Source organism: Thamnophis elegans, chromosome Z, assembly GCF_009769535.1.
Source record: "Thamnophis elegans isolate rThaEle1 chromosome Z, rThaEle1.pri, whole genome shotgun sequence".
Classification (NCBI taxonomy): Eukaryota; Metazoa; Chordata; class Lepidosauria; order Squamata; family Colubridae; genus Thamnophis; species Thamnophis elegans.
In genome coordinates this window covers 35,593,839-35,611,713 of record NC_045558.1, presented here as the reverse complement: position 1 = coordinate 35,611,713, position 17,875 = coordinate 35,593,839, and the positions used below count along the sequence as shown (strand labels likewise).

Genomic DNA, 17,875 nt, shown 5'->3' with positions numbered 1-17,875 from the left:
TATTGTAGGAAAAATGTATCAAACAGTACTTGATCCAATCTCTAACTATGCCCCAGATCGTAGTGAATATTTAAAGATTGGATCATATTCCATAATATTCTGGAATACAAACAAGACTGCCTACTTATAATTATTACTTCAAATTTACTCATCATGTGTCCCAACCAATATTGTTGACTTTCTTCTTAAAGATTTAAATCCCATCAAGGGGACTATGAACTGTCCAAACACAACTGACACTACTGTAGATTTCTTTCAAATATTTGCAATCTTTATTTCCAAACACTAATATTTTGTAATAGTTTCTCATTCCTTCTTTTCAGCCTTAGTCTCATGGAATAGAGACTAAGTTATTTTCAATGACAAGAATTCGGTTTGATATATTTCAGATAATCAATTTGAAAGTAACAACGTATACATTTTTGCTCTGTCATTTTCAATTATGTTACAGTGAATTCATCTCACAAGTAATTCATTGATAGTGAAACCATAGTTTTTATGTAAATGCTGATGTAATATTTTGCAAGCTCAGTCATGCCTTTTTTTGGAAAATCAATCTGTATGATTTCACTAAATCCAATTTTATTTGTTTCATTCTTATCTCAGCATCTACTGTCTAAACTAGCATTTCCTATTTGGGCTTAATGGCATTAATCCAAAGGACCTGTTCCTGGGCAATACAAATATATATATTTTTTTTTTTAATGTGCCATTCCTAATTCATTACTATGGTCTGGTAGTGTCTAATTTTCCATTAGTATTTTTCAATTGACAAAAAATGTCCATTAGTGCTTTAATTTTCAATTTTTCTAATCTCATTTTAATTGTTGCTTTTTAATAGTCATGTCTAAATACCATTTCTGCAAATAGTTCTTCTTTCTGAAACATTCCCCCTGTAATGGGGGAATTTTTCCACCCAGTCCATCAAAAAATGATCTTGCATGAAACCAGCCCCTGGTGCCAAAAAGGTTGGGGATCATTGTCTAAAATAATCATTAAATCATTTTTTCCTCTAAAGCTTGCATGCAATTTATCAATTTCAGGCAAACTTCATTTTTTGATATATTTTTTTTACTACTTCTGAACCATTTTTCTCTTTAAACGTTTACGCAATTTTCTCTAATCCATCTTCAGTAATGTAACTCTCAGTAATGTCCTTTTGTTATTTTAAATAGGACGATCTCATAGTTCTGTCCCGAAAAGTAACATTAATTTGTTTTTAAATATTTATGGTTATGTTAACAATGTTTTACATTCATTTATATTTATTTTAATTTTGCTTAGGTTTACAAACATTAGTCCACTCTGATGGTACAGGTAGTCTTTGATTTGCTCATGCATTTGCTAATCGAATTAGAGACTCGTTAAGTGCACATGAGGTATTTCAGGATACGTAAGGCCATGGGGGGCCTATAAAGAAACATCTGCCTAAGACCACCCAAGGCCACCCCAACCCACTGAAATACCTCAAGGGCCCTACAATTGCTTCCCTCCAAACTGCCATGCCAGGTCACTTACCTTGTGAAGATCTAGCAAGCAGTCTCCTCTCTAGCCTGTCAGATGTGTGTGCCCCTTTACAGTTTGGTTCGGACCTCCATAAGCCTCATCTGGCAGATTGCTGGCCAAAAGAGAGCTTCTGAGGGTTGACTCTTCCCCTCTGAAGAGCCTCCACGGACCTCCTCTAGCCTGTTGCAGGCTGAAATGGAGTTTCTGAGAGCTGGATCCACCCCTTGGAAGCTCCATTTTGGCCTGCAGTGGGTTAGGCAAGACCTCTGGAGGCCCAAACGGAGTGTTGGAGGGTCAGATTTACTCCTCAGAAGTTCCATTTCAGTCAGCAACATTCAGGACAAATGTTGTAGAGCCACTGCAGTTGTTCGTAAAGCTGAAAAACAGCCATGGTGCTACAACAGAGGTGGGTTTCTGCTGGTTTGGTCCAGATCATGTGAACTGGTAGTGGTAGCGGCAGAAAGCATCATGCACATGAAGAAACCAATAGTAAAGAAAATGTAAATCCACCACTGTGCTGCAAGAGTCATAGTTTTGGGACTTGTTCGCAAACGCTAAGGAGCGCTTATAGCATAACTTTGGACATTTGCTAAGGGAACGCTTGTAACCTGAGAATTATCTGTACTTGGAATCAATATTCTTTTAGAATTTATTTTGATTAGCTCTAAATTTTAAATTTTGTTTGAATTGGCTTTTATGACCATTATATTACGGTATGGGGTTTTTTTTCCTGATAAATAACATCGTCTCTGTTTTAGTTCTTCTTGATAATAAACTGTAGTTTTGGTTCTGATAATGCCATGCTTTTTTAAGCCATTCATTCATTTTATTTTGGTTGCTGATGTGCAAAACAGATCTTTAAAAGCCAAAATCATCTTTTATTTACCAAAAAACACTGAAATTTTTAGAAACAGTTTCAACTGTTTATTTTTCTGTTTTCATAGTTTTAGATGTTGCAAATTATTCAGATTTTCATTTACATCTTTCAGTTTCAATTCTAAGAGAATTTTCCACAGGTTTTTTTAAATTGTTTTTATTCCTTGCTTTCACATCTCAATCTTTGATAACAATGCAAGCAGTACAATACATTAACTGATTTGTTTCACAAGTATTAATGCTGAAATGGTTTTCAGGTTAATATACTGAAATATCTCAAATAAGAGATATTTTTGTTTGCTCTTTGTTTGCTTTAAGAAGTTAGTCTCATTCTTGCTATCAATTCTTACTAGTTTTAAACCACTTTTCCAGCCAATTCTTTTTGCCTTTCAGTTAATTTTGGTTGCTGGAGACTGCAAATTGCTGCCTTTTCTTTCTTAAGTAGTTCATTTTCTTGCAAATCTTGAGTCTCTTTTTCTATTTCTTGGTGACAGACAGGAAAGCTTTATCATGCATTTGCAACTACTCAGATTTTTCCAAACCCTGTCCTCCCTCAGTCTATTGTTATTCTTTTCCAGGTAAGTGATCCTTACTTCTTTCTTTCTGCTTGAAATCTCTGTTGCATTTAAGTATATGGAATAATCAACATGAATGTTTATGCTCATGCAAAATAAATAGTAGGTGGATCTTTTTTGAGGTATTCATCTAGGTGCTGCTAACAAATGTTAATAATGCCTGCTTGACAAATTGCCTTTGTTTAGAAATGCCAGTATCATATTGTATGATTTTTCTATTTTATAAGACTTTGCTGCTTTTTAGATCACATATATGTAATAGATTTTGTTACAGTTTTTGATCTGATTTTATGGTGCTTTTTGTTTACTTTAGGAATTTATGTGGGTGTTTTTTAATTTTGACAATCTTAATTTTTATAATAAATTGAAAAATTTAAGCCTGGACATGAAATAGTAAATAATTTTTCCATCTGAACATTTTAATATACAGTAAATATCTTTTCTACCTCAGTTGTACCCATAGTAATTGGATCATGATAGCCTTACACCTGTAGTTAATATGACTTTAGAAATCTTATGTAAACAGCAGGTGTTTCTTAAATAAGCATACCTGTGTGTTGAGAGGATAATTCATTTGTTGAACAAATTCCTCAGCTGATTTCATGGCAGCTCTCCTCTCATCTGGATTAGCATTTTTACCTTATTAATATAAAGTGACAGTTCATATTATAACCATTAAGTAATTCAATGAAAAGAACATGTCAGAAACTTCAGAACTGTTACTGACAGTTTTTATTTATTTATTACTGAATCTAAGCTCAATGTGATTTTTTTGGGGGGGAGGGGCAGCATAACTTCAACTGTCATAACAGAAAAGATTCCAGCAAAAAAGGTGACAATTTATATTATTCACTGATTTAGATAACAAAGCTTTCGATAAGTGGTAGTTATGAATTATAATCAAAAACTTAATTTAATCTGGCCAGGTTTACAGAGTTCTTTATTGAGTACAGGAAAGAGATCTATCATAGTAGATTTTTATAGCAGCTTTTTCATACTTGGCAATCTTAAAATGAGTAGATTTTTAACTCCCAAATCCCACCACCATCATGTTTAACAGTATTCCCAGCATGATGAATGTTTTACAGTATCAATACATAAGACACAAAGAACAGCAAAAACAACACACATACACACAAACATCTAAGAGAATCTATGCTAAATACATATTTAATGACTTCACAACACTTCCATTTACATGTCCAAAACAGTTTTACTTTTATCGAAGAGCCAGTTATAGATAATGATATACCAGGAAAGCAAACAAAGACCTTTCATCTCTTCAGATACAAAGACTTCAGAATTTGTTTCAATCAACGTATGTCCACATGCAAAAACAAAGGTTTCCTTGGAGGACTATGATAGTGGAAACCCCAAAAGCAAATTCTTTCTGGCGGATAAAAATCTTAGGAAATTTCTCCTTTTCCTTTTGGTCATTTTTTTTAAAAAAAAGATTTTTACCCTGTAGTTACAGTAATAAAGCAGGAAGCCAGAGTGATATGTTGAATCCAGATATTCAGAGGCCTTCAAACTTCACTGACAAACTTTTCTAAGAGTATAACAGTCTGTCTAGGAAAATTGTCTCATGTCAAATTTTCTCTTCTGAGGCCAGCGTCTTTCATTTTAAACTTCTATTAGCATTTAAAAAGAAAGTAAAGAGACTTCCATTTACCTTTCCATACAAATATCTGTCTAGCCGCACCATAATCCAATATAAAACATTCTTCAGACAAAAGCATTGCTCTTGAGAAGGGATTTTCTTCTGCAACAAGTGTAATCTTCATAGAGCCACTGGCATCGGACACCTGAATATGCAGGACATTCACATTAAGATCAAATCACATTTCAAGTAATTTCACATGGTTACTACTTCTAAAGTTCATGTATGTGTCTAAGGATATACAGGGGGTGCCATTTCATTCAACTGCCAGTTTTGTGCTCCTGATGCAACAAAAGACAAAATACTAGAATCTGGTTTCTATTGTTTTATTAGTTTTACTGGCTTTGCTTCAGGGTATTGTAATAGCAATAGCAGTTAGATTTATATACCGCTTCACAGTGGTTTCCAGCCTCTCTAAGCAGTTTACAGAATCAGCACATTGCCCCCCAAAATCTGGGTCATTTTACCAACCTCGAAAGAGTGGTAGACTGAATCAACCTTGAGCTGGTGGGACTTGAACTGCCAAACTACTGGCAAATAGCAGTCAGCAGAAATAGCCTACAGTACTGCACTCTAACCATTGTGCCACTGTGGCCCCTAAGGTAATGACCTTAGATCAGTGTTTCTCAACCTTGGCAACTTGAAGTCCTGTGGACTTCAAGTTGTCAAGGTTGAGAAACACTGCCTTAGATTAAAACTATAAAAATTAAGTAAATTGTAATTATTTAAATTAAGTAATCTTAAATAATGTAAATTGAAACTTTAAAAATGAATTATTACAGAGGGAGCTCTGCAAAGAAAAGAGGCTGAAGGTTTACAAATAGCATTCTTTATTGAATTATCTCCTAATAACCCCAATTTCTTTTCCTGGAGCAGAAGGAAAGGAAAACAATTGCTGCCTTCATCTCATTAGACATAACAAATTGGTGCTATAAAAAAATGAAAATGCAAGAAGCCAAAAATTAAAGCCTTTCCTACATACACTTTAATTTCCTAGTCATGCTAAAAACAGGAAGCATTAAAACCAGCAGGGACCGCAAATTAGAAGCTTTTCTGTTACTCTGTAAAGATCCTTTATCTGAATACAGTCTATTTAGTAGCAAATATATCACATGCTTTGGAAAGACTAACCAGCTGAACAGGATCAAATATAGCACTATATTAAATATATGTAAATCCTTTCCAGTTACTCAAGGTGGTGCTTTTACAGTGACAAACATCTTTCTATAAATATGTGCCAGCTTTCCTTTACCTTAGGCATAAAAAGGTGGTGAATCAGTGTTTCATTCCATTCTATTTCCCAAAGAACCAGGTGTGCTCTCATGCTTCATCTCCCATTGTTTCCAGAAGAGGGAGCTGAACTATTATACTTTATAATTTAGGTAATTTCTTTTCTCATTTAAATGCATTAGAATTCAAAAATCAAGATAACTATTTTATAGCATTAAAATCAAGTCACTGAAGTTCTTTAGAGAAACTGTCACTCTGAAATTGTATGAGCAATGTAAATCAGTAAGGTGGCAGGCCGAACCAAAAGGTAGGCCTCAAGCCTGAACCAAACTAAGGCTCCATGATATTAAGCTTGGACTTCTCAAAATACACACTGCTTAGCTTGCTCTTAGGATATAGAGTGGTTAGACATGAGTTATAGTATCAGCAGGTGGCTGATGTCTGCATCCAAAATATGCTGAGGCAAGGAATCTATTTTAGCCCATCCGCCTGCGTATTGGTTAATTTGTGTATTAGACATATATTGTTAGTTCCACAAAAGACCAGATGTGCTGTCCGTTGGCTGACCCATGTATTATGACATTCTATAGACTCTATATCTCTGTAACCCAAGGACAACTCCTGAGAGGTTTCCAAAACTAACAGACGGTTGATGGCAAGATGGGGAGGACGCATCATCACCACTATATAAGGAAGTCCCTAAATCTCACTTGGGGTTCAGGTCAATTACCCTTTGCTTTGAACCTGCGCAAATAAACTTTTCCTTCTCTAAAGTGCTGCTTGTGTCCCGTTATTTTCTACAACAAGAAATTCTATTGTTTAAGTCACAGGCCAGAAAAACAGGATTAGTAGCTTATAATTTCAATTTAAGGTATTGTTTGTGAAGTGGTTCTTATTGTTAATCACTGAGATTAACAATAGCTGATACTTTTTTCTTGATCATCTTTTCTTAAGGGAAGCACTGGACTGTCAATTTCTCTTCTCTCACACAATAACTATTTATAATTTCTTCTGCATACATTTATAATTACTTAGGCATATAATTACAGGCAAATATTAGCATGACGTTTTTCCTGGAATGGAGAACTCTAAAATGTCAAAAGTCCTTTGTTGTTATTCAGTTGATAGTGAAAATCTTGAAACTGGGTAAAAAATCAACATACATAATAGTCCATTCACTTTTCTCCTTGTTTCCAAGGTTTCAGTTGAATGATCTCAAGGGGAGCCACATTTGCATTTACTTAAATGTAAATATACACCCTCCATAAAATGTTTGCTTTAATAGGGTGTCAGATAATACAGAAAATAAATATAGTACTCTTAAGGGGAAAGCTATTAGAACATGGGTTCAAAGTGTCAGGTTGAGGGCAACAGCCATGAACACAACATGGTCTCTTACAATGTCATAATCCAAATACCAGCATTAGATTTTGAATCCTGATACAAATTTAAATATGTAAATTACAATATGTGATTATATTAATCCTCATGATTATATTAAATGAGTAATCCTTATTTAATAGCTACAACTGAGCCCATTAATAAGTCATGCAGTCATTTGACAGATTACCATGTGACCTGACTCAATTTTTACAACCATTTTTATTATAGTCATAAAGCAAGTCAAAAAAAGGTCAAAAATTGGGATCACTTGACTAGGACGCAGCAGTCAGTCATGTATGCAACTTAGTTACTCAGCACCTGAAATGCTATCACATGATTATGGAGTTTGTGTGTGGTAGTTCCATCTAAGAACTGTGCAAATCTAATCTCTCCACAATTTTATGAATGAGGTGTGTATGGTGTGATTGTTGATGTGACTTTTTAAATTCCTATTATCATTGTAACTGTTTTTTAATTGATTCACGTCGGGACTGTATGGGTGAGTGGCTGTATATGTTTGAGTGGACTGGGAATACAGCGAGGTGCCTCCTCCACTGAGTGCTATTGCAGAAGTGGTAGGGGGCCCTGGTCTACCTCCAGTCCTAGAATGATAGACATAAATGGCCTGCCGGGGAGACTGGAGGCTGCGGGAGGGGAAATGGGATCTACGGGTGCGGGGGTGGGCAGGAGCATTATGGTCATGATGGGGAGGGGCAGGTATGGCGGGGACTTTAGGGCTAGCCATTATCGGGGAAGGAGGGTTCGCTACGTCACAGCGATCCCTCCTTCCGGCCCTACTAGTTCCACTCCAGGACCAGATGGCGAGAGTTGTCAGGGCCCTGGTCTCGGGCTGTTGTTGCTAAATGCCAGGTCTGTGGTTCACAAAGCTCCCCTCGTCTGGGACCTAATATTAGATGAGGGGACAGACCTGGCATGTATTACTGAAACCTGGCTGGGCCCGGAGGGAGGAGTCCCCCTCACTAAATGTGCCCAGAAGGGTTTCAGGTGCTTCATCAGCCGCGACCCCAGTGAAGGGGTGGGGGAGTGGCTATCATCATCCGAGGGTCATTAGTTTCTCGTAGGATCCCTGCTCTGGAGCTTGTTGGGTGTGAGTCCTTGTTGGTGAAGTTGGACCTTGAGGGTCAAGTGGGCTTGTTGCTAATGTACCTTCCTCCCAACAGCATTGCAACAGCCCTCCCCTCACTCCTCGAGTCAGTAGCCAAGCTGGTGGTAGAGTTCCCCAGGCTTATGGTGCTGGGGGATTTCAACCTGCCTTCACTTGGTGGACACTCTGATGGGGCGCAGAAGTTCATGGCTTCCATGACAGCCATGGACTTGACCCAAGTAATCCAGGGTCCGACTCACTCAGCGGGGCACACACTTGACCTCGTATTCCTGTCGGAGCAGTGGAGACGTGATCTAGATTTGAGGGGCATTAAGATCTTGCCCTTGTCATGGTCTGACCCTACTGAGGCTTGACTTTCGGAGACCAATCCCCCACTGTAGGGAGGAGGAACCGATTAGGTGGTTCTGCCCCAGGCGCCTGCTAGTATGGGATTTCAGACGGCACTTGGAGAAATACCTGACATTCTTGTCCACAATCCAGTGGAGTCCTTAGTCGCTGCTTGGAATACAGCGGCGGCGGAGGCCCTAAACTGGATTGTGCCTTTACGGCCTCTCCGAGGTAGTGGATCCAGGAGAGCTCCTTGGTTCACCAAGGAACTCCGGGAGATGAAGCAGCAAAAGAGACACCTAGAGCACCGCTGGAGGGCCAATAACTCCAAGTCAGACTGAGCACTGATGAGAGCCTTTATCAGGACCTATCTCGTGGCAATACGGGTGGCGAAATGTGCGCATTTTGCCGCTCTTATTGCATCCACAGAATCGTGCCCAGCCGCCTTGTTTAGAATAGCCCACTCCCTCTTGAAAGGGAGGGATGCGGACGACCCTTTACAGAGTAGAGCTGAGGAATTTGTTCAGTTTCTAACAGATAAAATCGCTCGGATTCGGACAGATCTGGACTCCAATTGCACAATACCAGCCGAGGTACCAGGGGAAGGTCTTGAGCGAATTTTATGGAACTAGTTTCAACTTGTCGCTCCTGAGGAAGTGGACAAGGCCATGGGAGTGGTGAGTGCCTCCACTTGTATACTGGACCCGTGTCCCTTCTGGCTGACCCAGATGATAGTTAACACCTTTCTCCGGGAGGGGTCCTTCCTGCACCTCCTAAAGGATGCGGTGGTGAGACCCCTCCTGAAGAAACCATCTCTGGGCTTAGTAATTTTGAGCAACTATCATCGAGTCTCCAACCTGCCCTTTGTTGGGAAGGTTGTTGAGAAAGTGGTGGCCTCTCAACTCCAACGGTCCTTGGATGAAACCGATTATCTGGATTCCTTTCAGTCTGTTTTCAGGCCTGGTTACAGCATGGAAACTGCTTTGGTCGCGCTGATCAATGATCTCTGGCGAGCCAGGGATAGGGGTCATTCCTCTATCCTAGTGCTTCTTGACCTGTCAGCGGCCTTCGATACCATCAACCATGGTATCCTTCTGCAACGGTTGCGGAAGGTGGGAGTGAGAGGCACCGTTCTTCGGTGGTTCTCCTCCTACCTCTCGGACAGGTCGCAGTCAGTGTTGGTCGGAGGGCAGAGATCGACCCCTAGGCCCCTCAATTATGGGGTGCCACAGGGTTCGGTCCTGTCCCCCCTCCTATTTAACATCTACATGAAGCCGCTGGGTGAGATTACGCCGGCACGGGATTAAATATCATCAATATGCGGACGATACACAATTGTATCTGTCCACCCCATGCCAACTCAGTGAAGTGGCAGAAGTGATGTGCCAGTGCCTGGAGGCTTTCAGGGTCTGGATGGGAACGAACAAGCTTGCGCTCAATCCCGACAAGACCGAGAGGCTATTGATCCTCCCTCCCAAGGATGATCCAGCTATTCCATCTCTCAGCCTGGGGGGTGAAATTATACACCCCTCAGAGAGGGCTCGCAATTTGGGAGTCCTCCTGGATCTGCAGCTGACTCTAAAATATCATCTGTCAGCTGTGACCAGGGGGGCCTTTGCCCAGGTTCGCCTGGTGCACCAATTGCGACCCTATCTGGACCGGGAGGCCCTTCAGATAGTCCCTCACACCCTTGTCACCTCAAGACTGGATTACTGTAACGCGCTCTACATGGGGCTGCCCTTGAAGAGTGTTCGAAGACTTCAGCTAGTCCAGAATGCAGCCATGCGAGTGATTGTGGGTGCACCTAGGTACACTCACTTTACCCCTATCCTCCGCGAGCTGCACTGGCTTCCCCTTGGTCTCCGGACACACTTCAAGGTGCTAGTCATTATTTTTAAAGCCCTACATGGTATCGGACCTGGTTACCTGAGAGACCACCTCCAGCCAGTCACCTCCCAAAGACCTATTAGATCCCACAGACTAGGCCTCCTCCGGATTCCATCTGCCGGCCAATGTCGGCTGGCGACCTCCCGGGGGAGGGCCTTCTCTGTAGCTGCTCCAGCCCTATGGAACGATCTCCCCGTTGAGATCCGGACCCTTACTACCCTTTCGGCCTTCCGCAAAGCAACTAAGACCTGGCTGTTCCGGCAGGCCTGGGGCTGCTGAATTATCCAGCCCCATCCTATGTTATGACTGTTGCTGAATTTTTAATTGTTGTTTTTATTTTTGTACCCCCCTTCCCTTCTTATTGTTAGCCACCCTGAGTCTTCCGGGAATAGGGCGGCATACAAGCTAAATAAAACTCTAAACTCTAGTTGTAATGTCTGAGATGGATCATAATTATCTTTTGGAGAGTCTGTCATAACATTGAATTGTCATTAAGCAACCAGTTGTTAAGCAAGGATTACCTTGAAGCATGTATTACCAATTTCTGTACTTGCCACACCAGTACAGTGCCTGGTGATATACATCGTATATCATCGTGATATACATCGTGATATATATCGTGATATACATCGTATCATAAAGATATACATAGCATATCTTTAATGTGGTAAATCTGTCTGAGATTTAAATGGCTCAAAGCATTTGAATAACTAATTTAGACTGCCAGGAGGCGTATAAAAGTAAGTATATCACAGTAGCTGTATCAAACCATTAAAAGACCATGCTTTCATTGCTTCATATAAAAAGAACTGCATAACAAAGAGGATTCTTACCATGTAGAGTTTAGCATTTCTCCTGTTAGTAATATCAGCTGCCTCATCATCATTGTCATTGCCTTCTTGAAGTTTTTGCTTGGGTCCTAAAACCTGAACATAAAGAAGTTGGGTTGAAAGAGAGATAGAATGGCAAAGTAATATAAATAAAATAACTATTTTTACTTAAGAATAAACATTCTTGACCATTTTTAGGGGTGATTTTGGTTGTTTCAAAGTGGCACCAACATAAGCCCAACTAAATTTTACAACTTCAATCAGATGCCTCATGCCTTTGGAAAGATGGATCATAAGGGGTTGATCTGAAACAGACACACACTAGGAAGGTAGTGAGTATTAAACTTGTTCATTCACATATTTATCCAACGGAAATATTTCACTTTCTCTCAGCCAGTGGTGGGTTCCTACCAGTTCAGACCGGTTCAGCCAAACCGGTAGTGGTTTGGCAGCCTGAATCACGGGAACCGGCAGCGACCCAGGCCTGCCATGCCCAAAATCAGTTCTCCAGGCCATCTTGTTTTTGAGTTCTGCACATGCGCAGAACAATTTTAATTGCACTGCGTATGTGCACATAAAGCACACACATGTGCAAACCAGCCCTCAGCAACGTGATCCTGACCCAAATCTATTCTCTGCTTATAATCATAGCAGAACTATAAACAGTTGCTTTATAATCATAGTAAAAGTTATTTAAAAATGTGATCATTTCATTGGATACCTCCTATCTTTAACAGCATATGACAATGATGGTGAACTTTTCTGCCATTGCATGCCAAAAGCCGGAGGAGTGCAGGGGGTGTTGTGTGCATGCATGTCCATACCCATAATTCTATGTGCCCTGTCCCATACCTGCATGTGACACCCCCCCCCCCATGCATGCATGTGTGATCCCGTCCTCTCTCTGCTTTTGGCACGTGATGGCATGGTGGACCCGTTTTTCACCTTCCCCAGGTTCCAGAACCTTTCTAGGAGCCTGGGGAGGGCGAAAATGGCTTCAGAGAGCCTCCAGAGGGTGAAAAACAGTCCAATATGCCAACCAGAAATCCATTCCCGGACTTTCGGTTTGCATGTTGGGAGGTTTTTCGCTTTCAGGAGACTTTCCTGAAGCCTCCAGAGGGCAAAAAAAAGGCCAAAAATCATGGCCAAAATCAGATGGCCAACGTGTGCGTGCGCATCGGAGCTAACATGGCAATGCATTATGTGCCCTCAGAAATGGCTTCACATGTCACCTGTGGCATGCGTGCCATAGGTTCACCATCAGAGGCATATGGCATTTCTTGGTATTCTGCTAGCTTCTGGTATTGTTTTTAGTTTATGCCTATTGTTTTCAGCTAGTTTTTGATATGTTATGTGATTTCTTCAGATTTTCTGATCCTTTTTTTACTTTTGTCCCAATAATGACTATAAACTAAGCCTTGAAGAATTTGCTAGTGCCACACTATCTTTCCAATTTGATTCCAGAAAGGTGCTGTGCTTTGCAGCATATGGATACACAGACAAGCCGATTTTCATGCTATTAAAGCAGCTTCATATTTTTGCAAGACTGAGCAATACAATCCTCAGCTACCACATGCAAACACTGGGAAAACACAAGTGCCCAAACAATAGCAGAAAGGCAAGAACTTAGCAGTGGCTCCAAACCCATTGGTTAATAAGTCAGTTGACCACAAGATAGGATTAATGCCAAGAGAAAAATAGTTCTTCCTCTTGTGGCCCATGCCAATTTCACGTGTTTCTTTGTAACTCCATTGAGTTCCAATTTCCATGGAAGTTCACACAGAAATATTTCATAATGTTCTCTTGAATTTATTCTTTCATAAAGTGTATTTTTCTAAACATATACCTCTTTCAAGAAAATCTAAAATATGTATTTCATAGTTATGTTTTCTATCAAAATTCAAACAAGTGGAAAAACCAATCTACCCATTAGTTTGGTCACATTGTCAAAATTTAAAATACAATTGGTCTGGTCACATTGTCAAAATTTAAAATACAATATCAAAAAACAAACTAAATACTTAAAGAAAATTTATGGAAATTATGGTATGTGTACATCAATGAACAGAATGAACTCATAGAATTTCTTGAAAGGTTTAGAAAAAAATGCTACTAAGAGAGATTACATAAGTCATTTTATATAAACCATTCTGTCGCTACCTTGCCTCCCCAAAACTAGGAATATTTTGGACCGATTACAAGAAAGATAAAATCTTCTTTAAGTTTAGCTTGAGTTCTGGTGACTCCATGAACATGTCCACATGGTTTTCCTGGAAGAAGTAGGTTGTCATTGCCTTCTTCATATTCCGAAAGGTTTTTTTAACTTTTCAAACTAGCTCAGAAGCTCTAATATTTCCTAGAAGTCTCCCATACAAGTACTAATTAAGCCTGCTTAATTTCCAAACCCATTTTATACACCTGTTAAGGAATGACAGAATGCATTGATACCAAGACATATAATAAAGATGAATATAGCTCAGTACTAAAATGAATCTATTTATAAATATTTATCTAAGGGCCAAATCCTGTGCAAATCTCAAAAACAGATGCACACTTTAACAATCGCCAACTTTATATAATTTGATATTCTGGATGTAAAAAAAGGTTCTTGGACACCAGACACTGTATGTGACTTGTTTTCAAGTCTACTTCATTTTAATGGCAGAAAGAAATATAATTTCAAGATATAACTATATCTGTACAATTAAAATGAGAAAATCACAAAAGCAAATTCTTAAAAATTGAGCTACCTAGGCACCAAATGTGGGAGTGTTGGAAATTCACTGCCCAGTATAAATACACTGAATTCTCTTCATATTTAGTAAAGAAAAACTAACTTCATTTGGCTTAATGAAGTTAATGTCTAACCAGAGTACATTTAAATAAGATAACTGCAATGCAGTATTACCCAGGTCAGGATATATATATTTATGATGTAGAGTTCCATGTTGACAATACAAATATTTGATAAGGGAGAAACAGCAAAGCAATATAGTATAACGATAACAAAAGCACTTTAAACATATCTAAAACAACAAGCTATCTCTATATTTTTCTATCCTAGCAAGATATTATGCAATAATATAAATAAAATTGTATTTGCCAGCTGGCAAGTACAGTGGCATTATCTTATTCTTGGTATATGGCCCTTTCTTACTTTGCTGGAGAGATTAAGAGCAGACCTAACAGTAATTATTTTCAGTGTAGTTGGGAAAATGATCAACTGCCAAATCAAACAATCCCTCCAATTCCACCCCCATATATCATTTTTTCATCAATTACAGTATACTGATGACCAGTGTGTTTTTAGTCTTATTTTAAACTCCTGTTGATATTTATGAAATCCCTGAATTATTTGGGTTGCTTGGATGATCATCTTTGCTTCTACATATCAATCTTTATGTTAAGTTCATGATAAGGGATCTTTCTCATATGTCCTTCATGGGACTTTTTTTCAAAAGGCAACTGGACTTTGTAGCACCTTTGGGACAATCATGACCTGGATGACTGAGAATCTCCATAGGCCCAAATAGGCCTAGGCAATGTTTGTCTCAGACTAACACATGGCACTTCCTTATAGGAAGTGGGCAGAAAAGTGAGATGTGGCTGAGGAAAAACCAGAGCAGACAATGGCCTGGAGAGGAAGTTCTGATGGCATTGGCAGCAGCACTGAGTGAAAAGGGCAAAAAGAGGAAATGTTTACTCAGCCGCTACTTGCCAGTTTTCTCTCTAACAGCATTAAGTGAGAAGTAGGAGAAAGAGCAGGCAAGTAACTTCAGAGACATCTACCAAGTCAATATTGTACATCTGGAATACTGTGGAGTATATCTTGGCTTTTAAGGCTGGAGAAAACAACAGGAATGGACAACTTGGGGTACAATTGATCCAAGGTCTATTTGACTGCGCTTTCAAACTGGCTTCCAAAAAAATGTTCAGGGGTTTTTGTGCTCCTGTAATTAGGCTCGTGAGAAGGAAATTTGATTTCCTTCTCATTTCCTTCTCAGATTTCTAAGCAGTTTTTAACTTTGTTTTAATGCATTTGGCTTTTTGTTTTAACGTTTAAAGAGTTTAAAAGTTTTAAATGTTTTAAAACTGCTTAAAGGCTGATAATTCAAGAATTTTTTTAAAAAAATTCCCAACTGCCCTTTTAACAAGTAGCAGCTTCCAAAATATGTCAACTGGCTTCTTTATTGTAAAGAAGGATTGCAATTATTGTCCCAGGTAAACTTGGGCTAAAGCCACTCCAAGCATGGCTTAATCTGTTGTTCCGGCAAGAATCATTAATTTAGAAATTCATGAACCAAATCTTTCAGAAGTAAATGAATGTCATGCTCCATTTAAAACAGGGGTGGGTTCCTCCCGGTTCGCACCGGTTCTTGCGATCCGGTTCGTCAGTGAACCCGGAAGTAATTAACTTCCGGGTTCCTAGCCCCTGTCGCTGGGTGCCTGCAGGGTTTTTCTTTTTAAAAAACACCTCTCCGGAGAGGAAGCCCTGTCAAAGCGCACCTTTCCTGCCTCGGCGGCTGCAGGGACCGCCCCGTCACTTTCTCTTCCTCCTCCTCCTCCTCCCCTTCTGCCATGAGCAGCAACAACGGCAGCCGAGCTGGGAAAGGGGCGCTTTAGCAGGGCTGTGGAAGCCCTGTCAAAGCGCACCTTTCCTGCCTCGGCGGCTGCAGGGACCACCCCGTCGCTTTCTCTTCCTCCTCCTCCTCCTCCCCTTCTGCCATGAGCAGCAACAATGGCAGCCGAGCTGGGAAAGGGGCGCTTTAGCAGGGCTGTGGAAGCCCTGTCAAAGCGCAGCTTTCCCGCGTCGGCGGCTGCAGGGACCGCCCCGTCGCTTTCTCTTCCTCCTCCTCCTCCTCCCCTTCTGCCATGAGCAGCAACAACGGCAGCCGAGCTGGGAAAGGGGCGCTTTAGCAGGGCTGTGGAAGCCCTGTCAAAGCGCAGCTTTCCCGCGTCGGCGGCTGCAGGGACCGCCCCATCGCTTTCTCTTCCTCCTCCTCCTCCTCCCCTTCTGCCATGAGCAGCAACAACGGCAGCCGAGCTGGGAAAGGGGCGCTTTAGCAGGGCTGTGGAAGCCCTGTCAAAGCGCAGCTTTCCCGCGTCGGCGGCTGCAGGGACCGCCCCGTCGCTTTCTCTTCCTCCTCCTCCTCCTCCCCTTCTGCCATGAGCAGCAACAACGGCAGCCGAGCTGGGAAAGGGGCGCTTTAGCAGGGCTGTGGAAGCCCTGTCAAAGCGCAGCTTTCCCGCGTCGGCGGCTGCAGGGACCGCCCCGTCGCTTTCTCTTCCTCCTCCTCCTCCTCCCCTTCTGCCATGAGCAGCAACAACGGCAGCCGAACTGGGAAAGGGGCGCTTTAGCAGGGCTGTGGAAGCCCTGTCAAAGCGCAGCTTTCCCGCGTCGGCGGCTGCAGGGACCGCCCCGTCGCTTTCTCTTCCTCCTCCTCCTCCTCCCCTTCTGCCATGAGCAGCAACAACGGCAGCCGAGCTGGGAAAGGGGCGCTTTTGCAGGGCTTCCGCCACGCCCCCAAGGACCGCTGACCTCGCGCCTCTGTTTCTTCTTCTTCCCCAGCCTTCCCAGTTAGCTTGCTTGAAGCTCCGAGGAGGCGGGAGGAGGGTCGCAGGAGTGGAAGTGGGGGGAGGTCTTCCCGGCCGGGAAGAGCTGAGAGGCTGCCGGCCCCTTTCGCAGGAAAGTTAACTTTTCTTGGCGAAATCCTGCCCCCCCCCTGCGTGGGTGAGTGGTCGGCTGTCCTCTTCCCGTAAGCCGCCCGGAGTTACCTGTGTGTGAGGTGGGCTGCCCTATGCATTTGCGTGTGTGCGCTGGAAAGAGAGTGAAAAAGAGAGGGAGAAATAATTATATTAATTAGATAGATCAATCTTTCTCCACCTTGGAGACTTGAAAGTGTGTGGACTTCAACTCCCAGAAAGGGAGTTGGGAGAAAGGGAGAAAGGAGGAGAGAATGAAAGGAAGATGGGGGAAAGAAGAAAGAGGTAAGGAGAGGAGGATGGAAAGGAGAGAAAGAGGGGGAGAGAGGGTAGAAAGGGGAAGAGGAAGAGCAGGAGTAAGAGAAAGGGAAGGGAAGAAGGAAGCGGAAGGAGAGGAAGAAGGAGGAAAGTAGAGAAGGGAGGGAGGGTGAAAAGAAAGAGGTAAGGAGAGGAGGATGGAAAGGAGAGAAAGAGGAGGAGAGAGGGTAGGAAGGGGATGAGAAAGAGCAGGAGAAAGGTACAGGAAGAAGGAAGGGAAAGGAGAGCAGGAAGGAAGAAAGTAGAGAAGGGAGGAAGGGAGAAAAGAAAGGGAAAATAAGGTGGTGTTATAACAGGAGGAAGGGATGGTAAACAAAGCAACCCAAACTGTATATTATAACCTATTAAATGAAATAATAAATGTATAAGAATGATAAATGTTAAAACACTTGTAACCAAACGACATGCTATATGTGATGATGGGTTTTTTTCTTTTTGTTTTGTTTTTTTATTG

The 17,875-nt window shown here is 41.3% G+C and overlaps 1 protein-coding gene across 1 annotated transcript in view; it reads right to left on the bottom strand.

The window, feature by feature from the left end:
• The window catches only part of SCIN (scinderin), a 51,269-nt gene that overhangs the window by 16,526 nt on the left and 16,868 nt on the right, over positions 1–17,875 (bottom strand). Inside the window, exons 5-7 of the mRNA XM_032238147.1 lie at positions 11,404–11,496; positions 4,630–4,762; positions 3,508–3,596 (exon numbers count right to left, since the gene is read on the bottom strand). Coding sequence (XP_032094038.1) covers positions 3,508–3,596; positions 4,630–4,762; positions 11,404–11,496 — 315 coding nt within the window. The remainder of the gene's footprint in view (positions 1–3,507; positions 3,597–4,629; positions 4,763–11,403; positions 11,497–17,875) is intronic.